The sequence below is a fragment of the Drosophila willistoni genome (genome assembly GCF_018902025.1).
Source record: "Drosophila willistoni isolate 14030-0811.24 chromosome 2L unlocalized genomic scaffold, UCI_dwil_1.1 Seg168, whole genome shotgun sequence".
NCBI classification, from domain to species: Eukaryota; Metazoa; Arthropoda; class Insecta; order Diptera; family Drosophilidae; genus Drosophila; species Drosophila willistoni.
The window spans coordinates 19,847,516-19,866,833 of NW_025814047.1; the positions used below are offsets into that span (position 1 = coordinate 19,847,516).

The 19,318-nt window shown below is 36.9% G+C and overlaps 1 protein-coding gene across 1 annotated transcript in view; it reads right to left on the reverse strand.

Moving 5' to 3' along the window:
* Positions 1-19,318, reverse strand: part of LOC6653260 (MOB kinase activator-like 3) — a 384,779-nt gene that overhangs the window by 75,560 nt on the left and 289,901 nt on the right. Inside the window, exon 5 of the mRNA XM_015176425.3 lies at positions 1,962-2,077. Within this exon, the coding sequence (XP_015031911.1) occupies positions 1,962-2,077 (116 nt within the window). The remainder of the gene's footprint in view (positions 1-1,961; positions 2,078-19,318) is intronic.

The window sequence follows — 19,318 nt, forward strand, 5'->3', positions numbered from 1 at the left end:
TAGAAGAGTTTTGAATCGGGAGAAAAAAAAAATTTTATAAGCGAAAAAAAACACACTTACCAACAAATTTAGGACTTACAACGTCCACGATTGCCGATGACACGGCAATCCTCAGCAGATCCAAATGCCCAATACAAGCCTCCGCAAAATTAGAGGAACACCTCAAGATGGTAGAGGAATGGCCAGCAACCTGGCGTATCCGTGTCAACGAGCAGTAGTGCTAACATGTAACATTTACGCTTAACAGAAGAAGCTGTCCAGTGTCAAATTGGCACTCAGCAACTAAAATATTCTGCAAAACTGGAAGCATATCCGAATGCTTTTCTTACAAAAATGACAGACCGAACCAATAATAAATAAATTAAAAGTTACATAGCAAAAAATTTTCTATATCTCAAATAATATATTTATAGGGCTTTTAGGTGCAGCTAAATTTAATTGATACACAATGACAACCCTACCAATATCAAATAACTATGTTCAAAAAATGAAATCTATTTAAGTTCTTTTGACACGGATTGAATTCAGCGCGTATATTTTCATACTTTATCTCACGCAGGATAAATATTGCTTAAATACGATGTATTTTTCCAATAGCTTTCAAAAAAGAACGGACAGACGGACATAACGACTTAATGCGGTCTGAACCGTCTCTTTCCCTGGGATACAAACATCTTATAAATTTGAAAATATTTTCTGCGAATAATTTGTTGTCTTATTTAGTAAATTTTGTCATTTAATAAGTTTCCATTTATTAACCAACATTTGTTTAATTCGACTTGGAGCCCCAGTGTTTGTCAGAATATGCGAATGCGCTCTTTGTATGACTTCGATATTGCTGGTACTTGCATTACCTTATAGTACGGCTTCGTAAGTCCAGATGTGCTTCAGTACGGAGCTGTTTAGGAGGACTTTATACTTCAGACATAAGGGGGAGCGAGCATTGATAATGATGTAAGCTACTCGCTTTCAGTTTTAGCTTTGATTTTTATATTAGTTTTGGTCAGAAGTGTGCAACACATAGAAGAAAGCATCTCCGACCATATAAAGTGTATGTATTCTTGATCAACACGACTAGACGAGTCCGTCCGTCCGTCTGGATCAACGCAAAATCCTCCTAGACCGTAAGAGTCACAGAGCTGAAATTTTGAATGTAGGCTTGTGTATAGTGCACAGGGTGTATGTCTCGGATTCATTCGGATCGGACCACTGTGTCATAAAGCTTCCATACAAACGGCAAAGTCACGAACACTGACTTTTCTCAACAACTTCGTTATTTTATGAGCTATTGTCATGAAATTTCATATTGGTGAATTAATTACACATATAAACGACTGTGCCAAATTCCTATGCTAAGATTGTAGGAAAGAAATTTCGCAAACATTAGCTTTTTTAGATAAAACGTTTTTCCACTTTGATGGCTAGTCCCGGCCCTCTGGTGTTGCTTCAATGTGCTTTCGCCAAGTAAGCATTCTGTCTAGGTGAATGCCAAGATAAATGACGTCGTCGGCTTGAGGAACTGGTACTACTACTACTGGTTGTTTAACATTCGAGCTCAACAGCTTGACACATGTTAGGATTGCCGTGACATCGGAAAAAGTTGACGTTGTAAGTCCTAAGCTCGTTGGTAAGTCTGCTGTGTGCTGCAGGTAGAGCAATGGGCCGAGTACAGATGATTACCTGTCGAATATAGTATTTGATGTATGATTGTATGAGAAATGGCTCAGCCATAAGCCATTTTACTCATTTTACGTTTCAGGCTTTTTGTATTATTTTTATATCTAGGACATATAGATGTAGATTTGCTAGGAATACCGAGGTCGGGGAGACGACTTACTTATTTCATTCTAGTCTGACAAATAGCTGTCAATTTATTCACGTCGCTACTTTTTTAAAAATAAATAATAGTAACTGCAATGTGCTGCCGGCAAACATAACGCCAAACGAATTGTACTACTTACTGCACCAATGCTAACAATTCTGTCAAAATGGTGAATATAAACATGAACAAAAACCCGGAACAACCGTGTTAAAATTTTCCGGGTTAGACCAGGATACGTCTTTGGAAACGGTACATCTGCAAGAAATAGATTAGTTAGAAATTAAGTAAATTTATCTCAAATCTTAATATATAACAATCTCGTGTCACAATGTTTGTCCTCAATGGACTCCTAAACCACTTAACCGATTATAATAAAATTCCCACACCATGTGCAGTTCGATCTATCTTGAGAGATAGGATTCATTTTCTGGTTTAAGCGATTGAGCCATGTTTTCTTTACTTTTTATTTTTTTCAAAGTGTAAAGCACACATACATACATATTGACAGTTTGCGCTGGCTCTCCTTGTACCTACCCCTGATGTACACATACAAATATCAGTGATCTGTACGCATACACATACAGTTTATGTAGTGTTGTGTCTGTATATGTGTGTGTCGTCTGCTTACATGAAGAAATAACGTAGTACATGGCAACGTTTAAACAGAGTGAAAGTATTTTTATACTTTATCGCATTAAGGCTATAAATAGTTCAAAAACAAAATTTGTTCCCCATATCTTTTAAATTGGACGAACGGGCGGGCAGACGGATATTACTTTGTATATCGACATACATGTACTTCAGGGTATACTTTTTGTTGTTGGAATCGAATCCTTCTCTGCATTACAAGCATTCAACCAATTCCATAAAAGGGTCTGCGAGGGCATAAAAATAGAGAGCACTCGGCTGCATTGTTCGCTTTAAGGCTTTATTGATAATTGCTAACAACAGTAGGTCAGCTAAATAGGTCCTATTGATACTTTATTAAGGTTCATGCTCACTGACTGGTGGTCTTCCTTGTGCCACTATCGGCTTTATCAGTTCTGAAGTGTGCCGCTATTAGTATACATTCGAAAAAAAAACGAAATCGAAACGACGACCAAAATTGATGTACTGTTTCAATGGATCAATCAATGGAATTAATTTTAAAAATTAAGAAATTTTAATAAATGTGTAACAGACTTCATTTCTATACACTTTTATATTAAGTTTAAAAAGATTTACTTGGTTTACATTAACTAGGCGTTGGTATTAGTGTTAAAACCGAAACTTTGTACTTTGTCTTACCGACCCTACCCTAACTTTGGACCCTATTGGGCATGGTTGCGAATAATGCAACCAAATATTCTGAAGAAATTTCGATTACTTAAGATGTACCTTGTTTAAAGGCGTCCTTCTTTTTATTTATTGCTGCAATATGGCCATGGATGGAATTCATATCAGCCGGATCGGATCAGTATATCATATAGAGCTATATGACCGTATGACGTGGAGTTTATTACTGTGTGTTTTCCAAAAAGTGTGCGCAGTATCGGTTTTATAGTTAAGTGTTTGTTTTAGTGCTGCTCTTCTTATAAGATCTTGGTGCTGTCAAAATTAGCAGGGTGTCCACTCTTGGCACAGTCTGTCACACGTGCAGTTTTTGGGTTGTTAGAATCGATTTGTGTTGTGATAGTCTAGTTTTTGACTTTGATTTTATGGTTCCTATATAGACTTTGGATGGTATTTTGTAAATAACGTTGCTCCTATCCGTTTTTTAAATTTCAGACTTAGTTTTGTTAAAAAGGTGTCTTAATGTATTGCCAGGCTTTTGGGATATCTGTACTTCATCTTTATTGTAACATGTAGATTGTGAAAATCTTTCTGATAAATGGGGGACATACATACGTGACATACAGAAACTTCTTTTGTTTGTCATTAATTTTTTGCTATTGTCATCTGTTTATAAATGTGTGGACTGTGTTAATCTTTTATTCGGTTAGAGTGTAATGATTTCGTTAACAATGAATGCGACTGTTCTATTACGCTGTCAAAATGGAAGTGATTTAAGTACATGCATTTGAAGCTGGGCAACGTGTTTTCTTCATGACTGTCTCCCACTCATCCGGAGGTATAATAGTTGGGTTTACAAACAAATGCCTACGTAAAGAAATGCATACAATAGAAAATATACAGTGGTTCTATTACATCAATATTGACTTAAACTATATATAGTAAAGTTATAGTAAAGGTGGCGGCAAAAGCGGCTCTTTAATGTCTGCTAGTGACTACTTGTGTCACCAGCTGAACACAATGGTCTAGAATTGAGAATGTCCTCCATTTTGGCTAGAACTGTGGAATATTCTTTTAAAGCTAGATAAATGCAGACGACGTGAGATCACACACCAGCTCAAGATGAATTGCTTTTGTAGATATGCAAACAAATCCTAAAAACCATGCGTTTCCAAATCGATGCCTCCAACTCGCATAGCTCGATCTTCATCCAAGAATGGTGTTAATCGAATAAGCTTTGATTTAAGCGAAAATTGACATCCTTTGCTGATATCTTTATATTCCTTGTCAGAGAATGTACGTTGAATGTATTGAATTAGTTGATTATGGGCATGTTTAATTTCTATTGCTGTAATGGGTCTAGAGTTTGACTGATATTGAAGTATTGCATATGGAGTACGACGTAAATAATTAACGAATCAATAGCAATGGCAGATAATTATTAAAACTCGTCTCCAATCCGAAATTTTGCTCGCATGTTTTTGAAACCAATTGTCCTCCTCTGATGAATGTAGTGTGACTTGTGGGATTGCCCATTTCTGACCATGTTGATTTGAGAATTGACAGCCAACTAGGTCCACCACAACTGATGCCAAGTTTTGATGGTAACATTCCTCTAGACATGCAATCGGCAGGATGTTGCCAACAGCTTCGTGGATACTCTTCTAAAATTTCAGCTGTTCTATTGCACACAATTGTGTTCCAGGTGCGAGGTGTGGTACACGTCTATACTTTTCAATTGTCGCACAAGAACCGATTTATTGAGTTTTCTTATTGCCAGCTTTTTCTAGATGGTTACATGTATGTGTGTGGATCCTATAAATGTAATTAACTGAGATTGGTAGTGTGAGGATCCACTGTGGGACTTATGTTAATATGGATTCAGCATGGATTCATGAAAGGTCGTTCGTCGCTTACTAACCTTTTAGAATTGACTACCCTTGTACACCATGGCTTCCGTAAAAAGTGTCAAACTGATGTTATTTATACTGACTTTAGTAAAGCTTTCGATACGGTTGATCATTCTATGCTTATCGCGAAACTTAACATCATGGGTGTGTACCATAGAGCATGCAGCCTTCTTGGCTTCATTAAACGTTGGGCCAAAGAATTTGATGATCCCTATGTAACAAAGCTTTTACACACTTCGTTAGTTCGCCCTACTCTCGAATATTGCTCCCCAGTGTGGAACCCACAATATGATGTTCACCAGCGTAGTATTGAATCGGTACAGAAGCAATTCCTTAAGTTTGCGTTACGCGGTCTTAATTGAGACCCGAGTCTTCGCCTACCTTCTTATTCTAGCAGACTTCTTCTTATTAATCTTCCTTCACTTTACAACCGTAGGCTCGTTTTTGGCATTCTCTTTCTCAATAAACTAGTCAACGGCGAAGTCATTTCTACTAATTTACTAGATACGCTATATTTTTGTGTTCCCTCACGTCGGACCAGAAACTTTTTTCCTATTCACCTTAGTAGATGTCTGACTAACTACTCTCTTCACGAACCTTTTCGTGTTCTTTGCAAATCTTTTAACAACCTTTTTCACCTAATTTCTCCTCATCTTTCTGTCACTTCTCTTCGCTCTACACTTTTTAATCATCTACAGCGAAACCAATGAAAATATTCTGGACTTGGATTGGCTGCAACTCATCCCTGACCACATTGGCTGTGAATCGGGACATAGCTGGCACCTTATGCAAATAAAACACCTCCACCGGGATGTTTAATTGTGTAAGCTTTTTCGTCGACTGCTGTGTTAGTTGACGTAAATAAATAAATAAATAAATAAATAACTGTAATTGGTCCATAAATGCCAAGTGGATCATAAAGCTTCGCAATGTCAAATAACAAAGTCCGTTTGCTTGGAACTTGCGCCTTCCTTTGGTTACTGAAATTGGCTGCTAAATCATCTTTGCAGGAGTTCCAGAGTAGAGCTAGAATTTTTACAATTGTTAATGTTTCGTTCGAAGGTTGATGTTCACAGCTTTCTTTTGGGATTGTTTGCAGAAGTGCGTCACAATTTGAACTCCATTTGTGAAGTTTGAAACTCGCTTCGTTCAGTAACGAAATAAGGTCATCTTTAAGTGCGATCAGCTCGTTCACTGAATCGCATACGGTGGGAATATCATCAACATATGCGTCTCTTGCCAACGCGATTAATGCTAAAGGGTACTTCTCTTGATAATAATCGGCAAGTTGCTTTAATACTCGTACAGCTAGAAATGGCGATAAGTAACTGTTAACAAACGATAATGTTGAAATGGTTCGTCTTCATCCTTGCGCCATATAATTCTTTGACAATTGGTGTGCTTGGATGACACTAAAATCCTGCGAAACATCTTCTCTATATCAGCGCAAACTACATAGCGATGCTGTCGAAAATGTAGACATACTCCCAATAAATCCCGTTGTATAGATGGTCCTATGTGAAGCCGGTCATTTAGCGAGGAACCCTTCTCATCCTTTCCAGATCCGTCAAATACAACGCGACATTTTGCAGTCGAGCTGCCTGGTTTAAGTACAGCGTGATGAGCTAAATATACGCAAGTATCGGTGTTTTTTGTCTATTTATATCGGTGATAGAAGTTCCATGTGTCCTTGGTTCTCGTAGTCGTTTATAAACTCAACATATTGCTGCTCAAGTTGCTTAGCTTGAGACAATGTTGGGTAGATGGGTGGGGCTTCATTTTTAAGTGGGAAGTTGACAGTGTGTATTGTGTGTGAGTATGTGTACGTCGAACGTGTTGCTCTACTGGATCGGTGTCTTCAATTGTAGCTTATAATGCTTGAACGTTGTCTATCTCCAAAAAAGTGTGTCGAGGTCTTCATGAGCATAATAGGAAAATATTGACATTACGGTGTCACCTGCAGCGCTATATAAACCTGGAATGACTCAACCGAATTTTGTAAGTAGAGATTCCATAGTTGATCCGAACCCAGGATCACGTCGATACAATTAGGTATGTTAAATGAGGGATCAGCCAGCTTCAACGGAGGAATCTGCCTCCAGTGGAATAAGCTCGTATTGATCGCTTGCGCTGGTATCGATGACGTTAGTACAGTCATGATTAGCGTAGTGACCTGAATTGAATTGTTTCCCGACTATAGTTGTATTTCTGAGTGCCCTCTAGTGACTACAGCACTAATGGCGGAAAGACTTGAAACTGAATGTGCCAATCCAAAGTTATCTGACTCTGCGTTACAGTTTGCCCGATGTGTTGACTGTCCTTGTACATTAGAGGCATCTGAGTGCTCTACATGTAGCAGTGTTGCAATCTTTCGCCCAGACTTCAAGTGAATCGACATCTAACTTTATCAGCAAAATATGTAACCTAACTTCTGCCATGCTTTATTATAGTTATCATTGGTAACCGTTATGTCTTTCACAAGTTTCAACGCATCACCTTCTAAGTATGACTTTAAATAATTGCATTTTTGGCACTTACTGTGACTTTGTTTTTGATCTATAAAGGCTTTGAATAAATCACTGAATTGCGGCAAATCCTCATAGCTTCCAGAAAACGTTACTATCTCGAATCTTTCACACTGTGGTTTCGATTTGATGCTATATATGTATGTATGTACATATGTATATGCACATATCGGAAACAGGACAGACAAACTCAGTCGTGCACTACCGTCAGCAACAATACAACAGAAATGGACAAAATAATTACCGTGGTCAAGGTAATTACCAAAATAACGGATATATAAATAACAATAATACAAGTGGATATCGTGGAAACTCACGATACAATAATTACCAAAATAACGGATATAGAAATAACAATAATACAAGTGGATATCGTGGAAACTCACAATACAATATCCGAGGAAGGAGTAATTCCAACCAAGGTAATTCCAACCGAGGTAATTCCATTAATGGAAATGGTAATATATATAGCGGACGTTGACGATACTATGCGCAGTACGTTCAAGTGGCCCCTACGACACCAGGACAAAGCCTGTTACGCGCGAGCCAAAGCAGATAACTGCCCACCTCCCACCCGACCGACCGAGGAGTGCAGCCGTGTAACGCACAGCACGAATCGCGTGGACAAATACACAATAGAAAAAACAGACAAACAAATAATACTATAGCTATCTATTAACTAAATGGGATAGGATGGATGTTTTAAGCATATTAATAGAAAACTCTGAGCCGATTACAGGGACGGAAGGTTAATCAACAGAAGTCTACTAGAATACGAAGGCAAATTGACATTGCGATCCCAGCTTAAGCCACGAAGAGCAAATAGCAAGAACTGCTTTTGAACGGATTCAAGTCTAATCTGGTGCGACTCATATTGAGGTGACCAAATGCAAGATCCATACTCTAAAAGCTTCTGCTCTCTGACGTGACGGTCGTGTTTTTGCATAGCTCCTGAGTTTTTATTAATATTTATTGTTTTCTCTCAGTTTTTAATTGTGCTTAGTTTTTTTACGCTTTCACTGGTGTTGTTCGCTTGACACCCTTGTGTTTTATTTCCATAATTCGCCAAATTAAATAGTTTAAACAGTTTTTCTGTTTCGTGATTAGTATTTGGTGCATTTAATTTTTTTCTTTTTATTTTTTTTTCTCTATCGTCATTGCTTCTGGAGTTGCTCCCCTCATCGCCCCCATCATACCATCAATGCTAGTCGCTTCTCTCCCGCGTAATCACTTTTGTAAGGCCGCCTCTCAAATCTCGGCTTATAACTGTTCTTGCACTCTCTCTTGTGCTGTGCACTCTAGCTGTTCTCTTTGTAATTTTGTAATTATTGATTTCTTATCGATAATTATCTTTGTGCTGTGTATTTAAATTTTTCTATTTATTCTTATATATATAAATTTATTTATTTTTTTTTTTTTGCCTTGTGTTTTTTTTGGCTTTATAATGGCTTGTTGTCTACCTACTTGCAAGCATTCTGATCGTTTTGATGATCAGTATAGAGCAATATCTTGTTGGCTTTGCGATAATCTTATTCACTTAAAATGTGCTGGCCTCAATGGCCGCGACTACGACAAATTTTCTGGTTTGTCTGTGTCAAAGCCTGAGCTTGGCTTAATGCGCTGGACTTGCCCATCTTGTGCCAGCCAGCAGCTTGATTTTCGCCGTATGTATAGGGATATTCGTTTAAAGTTTCTTTCTTTAAACAAACTGGCCAAACAGCTGTCTAACGAGTGTGACTCTAGCGTACATTTATTGTCGCAATTCAAGTTTGTTCCACCTTCTGAGAAGTCGCCCAAGAAATGTACCCTTGAGTTGCCTCGCAAGCAGTCGCCAGCACTCTCTATTACATCGTCTCCCATTTTACTTTCGCCTACACCATCTTCTTGTCCCTCTTTATGCTCATCTTTTCAGATTGAAGTACCCATTACAAGCCCTGGGGTAACTCAATCTATCCCTCACGGGAATTCTGAGCAATCACAGGATCATGCTGGCTTTCAATCACTTGCGGATCCCAATGCTCCTCCGCCTCCACTAACTGCTCTAGCAGACCAGACCCTCCATCTTCAGACTTAATGACCAGACTGCTAATAATGATTCAGATATTGCAGATCTGTTTGCTAAATTCTTTCAGTCGACTTATTCTACTACTGTTTCGGAACCCACACCCTATCCCTTTTCAATCCCACATTTAAATTGTATGTTTTTTCCTAGTATTACTGAAGACTGTATTATCTCTAGCTTGTCATCTATGACGTCTTCCTTCGTTCCCGGTCCTGATAATATACCTAGTTGCATCCTTAAAATGTGTTCGAATTCCCTATCTAAGCCTTTATCTCGGTTATTTTTTATATCGATACCTTGTACCTTTCCCGATAATTGGAAAGAGTCTTTTATTATTCCGCTTTTTAAAAAGGGTAGCAAATCGGATGTTTCTAACTACCGTGGCATTGCCAAACTTTCGGCAATACCAAAGCTGTTTGAGAAAATTATTACGTCTTCCCTTCAACACCTATCCAGATCCACTATTTCTCCTTATCAGCATGGATTCATGAAAGGTCGTTCGTCGCTTACTAAGCTTTTAGAATTGACTACCCTTGTACACCATGGCTTCCGTAAAAAGTGTCAAACTGATGTTATTTATACTGACTTTAGTAAGGCTTTCGATACGGTTGATCATTCTATGCTTATCGCGAAACTTAACATAATGGGTTTTTCCCCAAAACTGTTGGCTTGGTTAAAGTCGTATCTTATTGGCAGAACCCAAAAGGTGTCTTTTCGTTCCTCGATATCTAAAACTGTTCGAGTTACGTCAGGTGTACCCCAAGGCAGTCATCTGGGCCCCCTGTTATTTACACTGTTTATAAATGATTTGCCTTTGGCCTTGGCTCATTCACGCGTGCTCATGTTTGCGGATGACGCACAGTGGGGCCTTCTGGCATTTACCATTGCAAAAATCATAGCGTCTGAACCAATAAAGCGATTTCAAAAATTTCATATGATAAAGAATACCTTAAGCTTTAAAATGAATGTTTGTCAAAAGTGCTGGGTGTTCGTGGTGCTGAAATATTCAAGGTCAAAGTCAGAAAATATTTCCAAGCATGTTTTTCCTTTAAAAATGGATCGAAACCCGTATTTTTTTAATCACAAATGGAATTTTTAATTGTTTTAGACGACTATGTAACATTTTTTAATGTTTTACTTTGATTTTTTAACATAATTACAAAAAGAAAAAAAAAAATTTTTTAATTTTTTTTTAGGTTAACTTTGAAAATTTGCTATTGATGGCTGATTTTCTTCAAAATAATTTTCAATATTTACATCAGTATCTAATAAACTCAACATTTCGGGACTATAGTTGCTATTTTCCAAATCCTTTCGTGATCGCACGTGTCTCAGTGATGCAATAAGTGGGTCCGAAGAGGCTGCTAGCATGTTAAAAAGGTCTTCATTTTGTCTAACACGAGAAGTTTTTAATGTATTAGTGTATCTGAACCTTTTGTAGTCCTTGTTTTTACATTCCTGTGCTTCTTCGGATAGCTCTCCAAGTGGTAAACACTGATATTCTATTAAATCCTTTCCTTGAGCCAAAATCCTATGTACCGTTGGGGTAAGTTTTTTTTGCGGATACAATTCACTTAAAAGATGAGCAGTCTTTGAAGTATATTCGGCAAATTTTTCACCATTTACCGTTTCCTTGCAATTTATAATATTCAAGATAACAGCCAACCTTTTAATGATCTCTTGACTAACACCTGTTATAAAAGATGTCACTTCATCATTTTCAAAAAATCTCCTTGAAGTATTTCCATCATTCGTATTTCCGTATCCGTACTTTGGGCAGTCAACTTTCAGTCCCAGCTTGCGAGAGAATTCAGCTTGTATAATCTCGTTCCTGCTCTGAATATCCTCACGAGATGTTTTATCCGTTTTTGTTTCTCCTGTTTTTGTAAAATCCATACACTTTATTCTGCAATGCAACGGAGAAATTCCATATTCGTAGCAGTTCTCCTCACTTGTTGAATCGTCTAAGTTCTGAAATTCTTTTTGAGTTTTTTGGCAAATGGACACCTTAACGTTGAGGAAGTGTTTGTAATTTCTTTTAACACTTTTCCATCAATCATTGTCAGGAAAAACTCAAAGTTAACCGTAAGTGTTTTTCCACTCTTGGTTTGGAAAACAGCAGGTTTCAGTTGGCTTATTTGATTTTTTATGTCGCCAACAGTTGATTTGATTAATTCCGAGGACTCCTTTGCATATTTGAATAACAAAGGCCGACAATAGTGGGTCGATGACGGTCGAAGATTTCTCCAATGTTCAGAACTTTCACTTCTTAGGCGCAAAGGAACTACAGAAGCCATGAACATATTTTTATCAGAAATAGCTTCGTCTTCTGTGTGTATAATCTGCTTGTAGGCGCTTTGTCCAGATGATCCATCACATCCCCATTTGTTGAGTAATGTCAAATTTTCGGGAAGAAGATCCACCTCTCCATCAGGCATACTTTCAACAAGACGTCTCGCAGTGTGATTCATTAAATCCTGGAGTTTTATTTCTACAGATACCTCTGTTATAATTTTATTTGCCGGTACTGCTTCCTTCTTGGCGAATCCAATTTTTTTGTATCCGGGAAGAACGTCGACTTTATGACTTTTTAAGGAACTCCTTAAAATTTCGTACTTCTCCTTCGTCAATCCTAGGTCCATAAATAAGGAAAACGCCTCTTCCTCAGTGTACTTAGTGGGGACTAAGTTTGGTGGGGTTGGAATACTTTCCTTAATCCTATGTAGTCGAATAGGACTGGCGATCTGTACTGCTTTCGTAATGCTCGCCTTTGCCCTCTCTTTTGCCAGCTTTCTGCCGCTTGCGATCCATTTTCGCCTTAAGTTATTTTGTGTATATTTGATTTATAACTTAAGCTCCGTACTAGCATTTTCGAATGAAACGCTCATCTCCTTTAACAATCCCATTTCAAAATCGTTTAAGTTTTCACACTCTTTGAAAACTTTCAAAATCCTTTCATTCTTCAACAACATTTTTGCACAATTAAATAAAACTGTCTTGAATTATATTGACAAATACTATTCAGTCCTGATTTAAGTTGTTTCCACTTATGAAGTTAAAAATAAACTGTCGCAAACGAGAGGAATAAGTAGCTCTTTATGTTATATTTTTGTAATTAACTAGGTAGAACGAAAAATCGGTATTACCCTTTTTGTATTAATTAGGTAAACAACTTAATATTTACATCCAATTAGGTAAACGGAAATAAAAACGACCAACCCACAAATAGGACAAACTTTTCATTAACTTAAATAAATTTTACCTGTCTTGTCATTTTTTCCAAAGCAGGTAATTAGCAACTTATCATTGTAGAAAGGCATATATGTAAACAGGTAGTATTTGCAAAACAGCATTACGCAATGTTATCATTTAAATACAAAGAAGCTACAGGCCAATACGCATGCGCTCTTCTTCTTCCTTATACCTGCAGCGCATTTTTTAGGCCAGGTTGCCTTAGTTTTATGGCTTACGCATCGCTGTCGCAGGTCTCCGGATATTGGGACTATATACATCTGATAGGTAAATATTTCACCTACCTTGTGTATATAGGTGTATATCCGGTATTGATACTCGTTGAGTCTTGCTAGTTTTATTCCATCAAAGTTCAAAAAATTCCAATATTTAGTAAATTTTTTAAACGCTTCTAATTCAATAACTATTTAAGTAATTATTAAAATTTATGAAACATGCTATTAATAAAGAACATACTTTTCAGATAAAACCAAAAAATCCAAGATCGATTGTTGAAATCGCCCAATATTCAGTTTTAAAGTTGCGATTTTTTTTTTAAAAATTAGCATTTTTTCCTTTTCACTAAAAATGTCTCAGCTTTGGGCGCCTCTAGCACCCAGGAATCTCAACCGATTTCAAAAATTTTTCGGATTCATAATCCCTGAAGTATTTCCTATCGATTGCATATATCATTTTTGCCAAACGCGATCATGAAAAAACGTATTTTTGCAACGCTATCCGAGCAGAGGCCCAACTGTGTGACGTCAAGATTTGTTATTCCTATAATGATCCTTCTTTCCAACAGTACTTGCAATCAGATCTCGATGCGTTCTGTGATTGGTGCCACGTTAATAAATTACACCTTAATGCCTCTAAGTGTTCTTTTATGACTTTCAGTCGTTTGTCTCCGTTCATAGCTCATTACTCTGTTAAGTCTGTTCTGTTAGATTGTGTACCATCGTTTAAAGACTTAGGCGTGATGTTTGACCCAAAACTTTCATTTAATGTTCATATTTCTTCTATTGTCATTAGAGCATGCAGCCTTCTTGGCTTCATTAAACGTTGGGCCAAAGAATTTGATGATCCCTATGTAACAAAGGTTTTATACACTTCGTTAGTTCGCCCTACTCTAGAATATTGCTCCCCAGTGTGGAACCCGCAATATGATGTTCACCAGCGTAGTATTGAATCGGTACAGAAGCAATTCCTTAAGTTTACGTTACGCGGTCTTAATTGGGACCCGAGTCTTCGCCTACCTTTTTATTCTAGCAGACTTCTTCTTATTGATCTTCCGTCAATTTACAACCGTAGGCTCGTTTTTGGCATTCTCTTTCTCCATAAACTAGTCAACGGCGAAGTCACTTCTACTAATTTACTAGATATGCTATATTTTTGTGTTCCCTCACGTCGGACCAGAAACTTTTTTCCTATTCACCTTAGTAGATGTCTGACTAACTACTCTCTTCATGAACCTTTTCGTGTTCTTTGCCAATCTTTTAACAACCTTTCTCACCTAATTTCTCCTCACCTTTCTGTCACTTCTCTTCGCGCTATACTTTTTAATCATCTACAGCGAAACCAATAATAATATTCTGGACTTGGATTGGTTGCAACTCATCCCTGACCACATTGGCTGTGAATCGGGGCATAGCTGGCACCTTATGCAAATAAAACACCTCCACCGGGTCGGGGATGTTTAGTTGTGTATATAGCTAAGCTATCTTTTTCAATTAAATACTATCTGTCTTTAGCTTAAGCTTTTTCGTCGACTGCTGTGTTAGTTGACGTAAATAAATAAATAAATAAATAAATAAAATAGGACGGACAAGTGAAGTAAAAAGAACTTTAGTTGTATAGGGGTCATCAAATTCTTTTGAAAATTTGTTTAATGAAACCCAGAACACTCATGGCCTTTGCGACTTAAGTACGCCCAAATCATTCATATTTTTTAGACGTTCTAAAATGCTATTGTTTAGAAAATAAGTGGCCAGTTGAGGAGAGTTACGAAAAAAAGTCATTACCTTACATTTGGTAGTGTTAAGATTTAGTAGATTAAACTGGCACCAGGATTGAATGTTTTTAAGATCAGCTTGTAGCCGACTAAATGAATCTGTATCTTTATAAGTAACACAAAGCTTGACATCGTCAGCATCCATAAGCACACGCGAATGAACAAAGACTGATGGAAGATCGTTAATGAATAGATGAGATGAGAAGATGACTACCTTGAGGTACACCAGAAGTCACAGGAATGGAAACGGAAAAAGAAGACTTAAAAAGTACCTTCTGTTTTCTATTTGGTAAATATTCTCGAACCCAAGAAAGGAAAACGTGTGGAAACCCAATGTCGCTCAGCTTAGAAAGTAATAGGGTATGATTAACGGAATCAAAGGCTTTGCTGAAGTCAGTGTATATGACATCAGTTTGTTTACCATTTTTGAACCCCTTGATAATTATTGATGTAAATTCTAAAAGGTTAGTGGTTGTAGATCTACGTTTCACAAACCCATGTTGGGAGGGCGAAATAATAGAGCTGCAAAAATGTTGCAATTGAGAAGTTATAATTTTCTCAAAAGCTTTCGGAATAGCGGGCAATTTTGAGATACCCCTATAGTTAGAGGCTTCGGACTTTTTGCCATTTTTATGCAGAGGAGTTGATATACGACTCCTTCCAAATAGATGGAAAAGAGGAAGATATGTATTATCCAAAGTAATTCGGAAAACTAATAAGTCCCTACAGTTATTCAGTTGAAACTGTAAATGTATATCACTTTCTCACTTTCAAAATCACTTTCTTGTTACATACTGGTGCAGACATATCAATAATAAAAGAAAAAACAGAAACCTTTAAACATGCAGATACTTCAAAAACGATTGAAATATCAAGAATCGGTGAAGGTTCAATTATTTCCAAAGGCCAAACCCTTATAAAACTACTACAAAATAAATTCATAATTCCGCATAACTTCCACATAGTAAATGAAAATTTTCCGATACCATTCGATGGAATTTTAGGACTAGATTTCTTCAAAACTATTAATTGCCAACTAGATTCCAGTGAACCAAACGATTCACTAGTGTTAAGACCGCATAACTTCCACATAGTAAATGAAAATTTTCCGATACCATTCGATGGAATTTTAGGACTAGATTTCTTCAAAACTATTAATTGCCAACTAGATTCCAGTGAACCAAACGATTCACTAATGTTAAGACCAAATAATTAAGATTTTCCAATAAACATCCCAATATTACACACCTGTGACAGTAATACCACAATACTCCCAGCGAGATCTGAAGTAGTCCGACAAATAAATATTCCAAATGAAAACTCAAATATCGTCATCTTAAATCAAGAGGTCGAAAATGGAATATTTATTGGAAATTCGATCACAAGCCCGAACAAAACATTTGTCCGAATTTTAAATATAACCAAAAGAGTAAAAATTTTAAATTAAAAAAACATAAAATATGAATCATTAAAGAATTATGAAATTGTACAGACAACTGATGACCCAAGAATTCAATCAGTAATACAAAAACTAAAGCCAAACTTCCCACCTATGTTCAAAAACGTACTAGAATAGCTCTGCACCAAGTATACGGATGTATTTGGTTTGCAAAACGAACCAATTACTACGAACAACTTTTATAAACAAGAACTAAGATTGAATGACAACCAGCCAGTATACACAAAAAATTACAGAATACCACACATGCATAAAGAAGAAATAACTAGACAAGTCGATAAACTCATTAAAGATAAAATAGTTGAACCGTCAGTGTCCGAGTATAATAGTCCGTTACTAATGGTACCGATAAAAGGTTTACCAGGATCAGAAAAGAAACGATGGCGATTGGTAATAGACTATCGTCAAATAAACAAAAAATTGTTGTCCGATAAATTCCCATTACCAAGAATAGACGATATTCTTGATCAACTAGGCAGAGCCAAATATTTTTCATGTCTAGATTTAATGTCCGGTTTTCACCAAATAGAACTAAAAGATAAATCGCGAAGCATTACGTCATTTTCCACTAGCAATGGATCTTATCAGCTTACTAGACTACCGTATGGTCTGAAAATAGCACCAAATTCCTTTCAAATAATGATGACAATTGCTTTCTCTGGATTAAATCCGTCACAAGCATTCCTTTACATGGCATATGCAGAAAACACAACCTAAAACTGCATCCAGAGAAATGTTCATTCTCCATGCACGAAGTGACATTCTTGGGTCACAAGTGTACCGACAAAGGAATATTGCCAGATGACACCATATATGACTTCATTGAAAAATACCTAGTACCAACAGATGCTGATAGTGGTAGTAGCCTTTTGCAACTATTACAGACGTTTTATTCAAAACTTCGCAGAACATGCACGTCCGATAACACAACTGTGTAAGAAAAACGTAGAATTTGTTTGGTCTGAAGAATGCCAAAAAGGACTTGAATATCTGAGAAAAGCCTTTATAGAACCCACACTGCTGCAGTATCCAGATTTTAGCAAAGAATTTTGCATAATAACAGATGCCAGCAAATATGCATGTGGAGCAGCACTTACGCAAACTTATGGCGATAAGCAGTTGCCAGTAGCATACGCATCCCGTTCGTTCACTAAAGGTGAAAGTATTGTTATAATAAAACAGAATGCGTGTGGTTGGTTGTGCAGTTTATTCGCGACTAACTTCTATTTGTCGCTCATCGAGTCATTGTTCTCTTTAACGCATCTCGAGAGAGAGTATACAAAGTTACATATATATATTAGTATGTGTGTGATCATGCATACATTGAGTTGAGAGAGAATTATTTCAACACCCTTCCTCAATGCAAGTATGTCCACAAATTTATCTTATCAGAGTAGAGCAGACGGCCTAAATACAGTATAAATATGGGTCGAGTAAAACTTAAATATTTGAACAAATACGTTCCATTCTTAGACTTCCTCTTTAACAGAGGCGAAACCAATCCAAAATATGAGGAAATTAAATACTGGATTGTGAATAATAGAAAATTTAAATCAGGGATAGCCCACTTGATAGAAAGATCCATAGTAGAAGCGTACAACCGCCTAAAGCGAAAAAACAAAATTCTACCCACCTGGGTACATAAACTATTCGAACAACCCATAGAGACAATTGATCTCTCAGGGAATTAAAAAAAAAAGATAATTTGTAACAAAATATGATTAATTGGGATGATATAATAAGAGAAGCTAGCATACACGCGCAAGAATTAAATAAATCTTGTAAGTGCCTCTCGCAAAATTGGGAAACATCCCAAAGTACAATAGAAAAACACTCGAAAATAATAATAGAAATATCAGAAATATAGAAAATATCAGAGCAGTGTTAATAGAACACTATAGTAAACTAACTACAGGACGAAAAACAGCCGCAAATGCATTCTATAATGACTGCAAACAAAAGGCAAAATCTGTATTAAAAAGATATAATATTGAATATAAACAAACAATTCAGTTGGAAATTTCAATATCACTGGAAGACAAAACCCAGTCAACGGCTGAAGAAGAGACGGATCAAGAAGAACCATCAGTAAGTTTAGATCAAACAAAAATAACTCTTAATAAACCAGCCATTTCGTCAAGAAACAAAAATGACTCAAACAGTCACTGATTTTTTAAAGATGGCCTCAAACCTTATTCCACAGTTTGATGGCAGAAAAGAAAATCTTCAGAGCTTCATGGACGCATTGAATTTGATAAATTCACTAAAAGGCGACCATGAGGAAACAGCAGTGTGCCTAATAAAAACAAAACTAAAAGGACACACAAGAAAGTTGATAACCTCTGAACAGACAATAGAAGAGATTATTAACAGTATTGCGTCAAATATAAAAACGGAATCAGTAGCGTCAATAACGGCAAAAATCAAAAACCTACCCCAGAGAAACAAAACAGCAAGTCAGTATGCCCAAGAGATTGAAAAGCTTACTGAATCTCTGGAAGGTGCCTTTATACACGATGGCACATCTGTCGAACTAGCTAAAAAGTATACACTTTCAGTCGCTACAGAGGCAATAACAAAGAACTGCATAAACAATCAAGTACGTAATGTACTAAAAGCAGGTATTTTCCGTGACATGAACGAACTAACAAGAAAGTTCGTAGACAGTAGTACAGCAGAAACAGGACAGGCGAACCCTGTCATGTACTACCGTCAATACAATAGAAATGGACAAAATAATTACCGAGCTAGAGGTAATTACCAAAATAACGGTTATAGGAATAATAATAATACCGGTGGATATCGTGGTAACTCACGGTACAACAACCGAGGAAGAAATAATTCCAACCGAAACAGCTCGAACCGAGGTAATTCCAACCGAGGTAGCTCTAACAACGGAAATGTTTATGTACGACTTACTCAAAGTAATTCGGAAAACCAATAGATCCCTGCAGATATTCAGAAGAAACTGTAAATGTATACACTTTCAATCTTAGCCTAAGTATTTTCATCAAAGTTAAAAACGA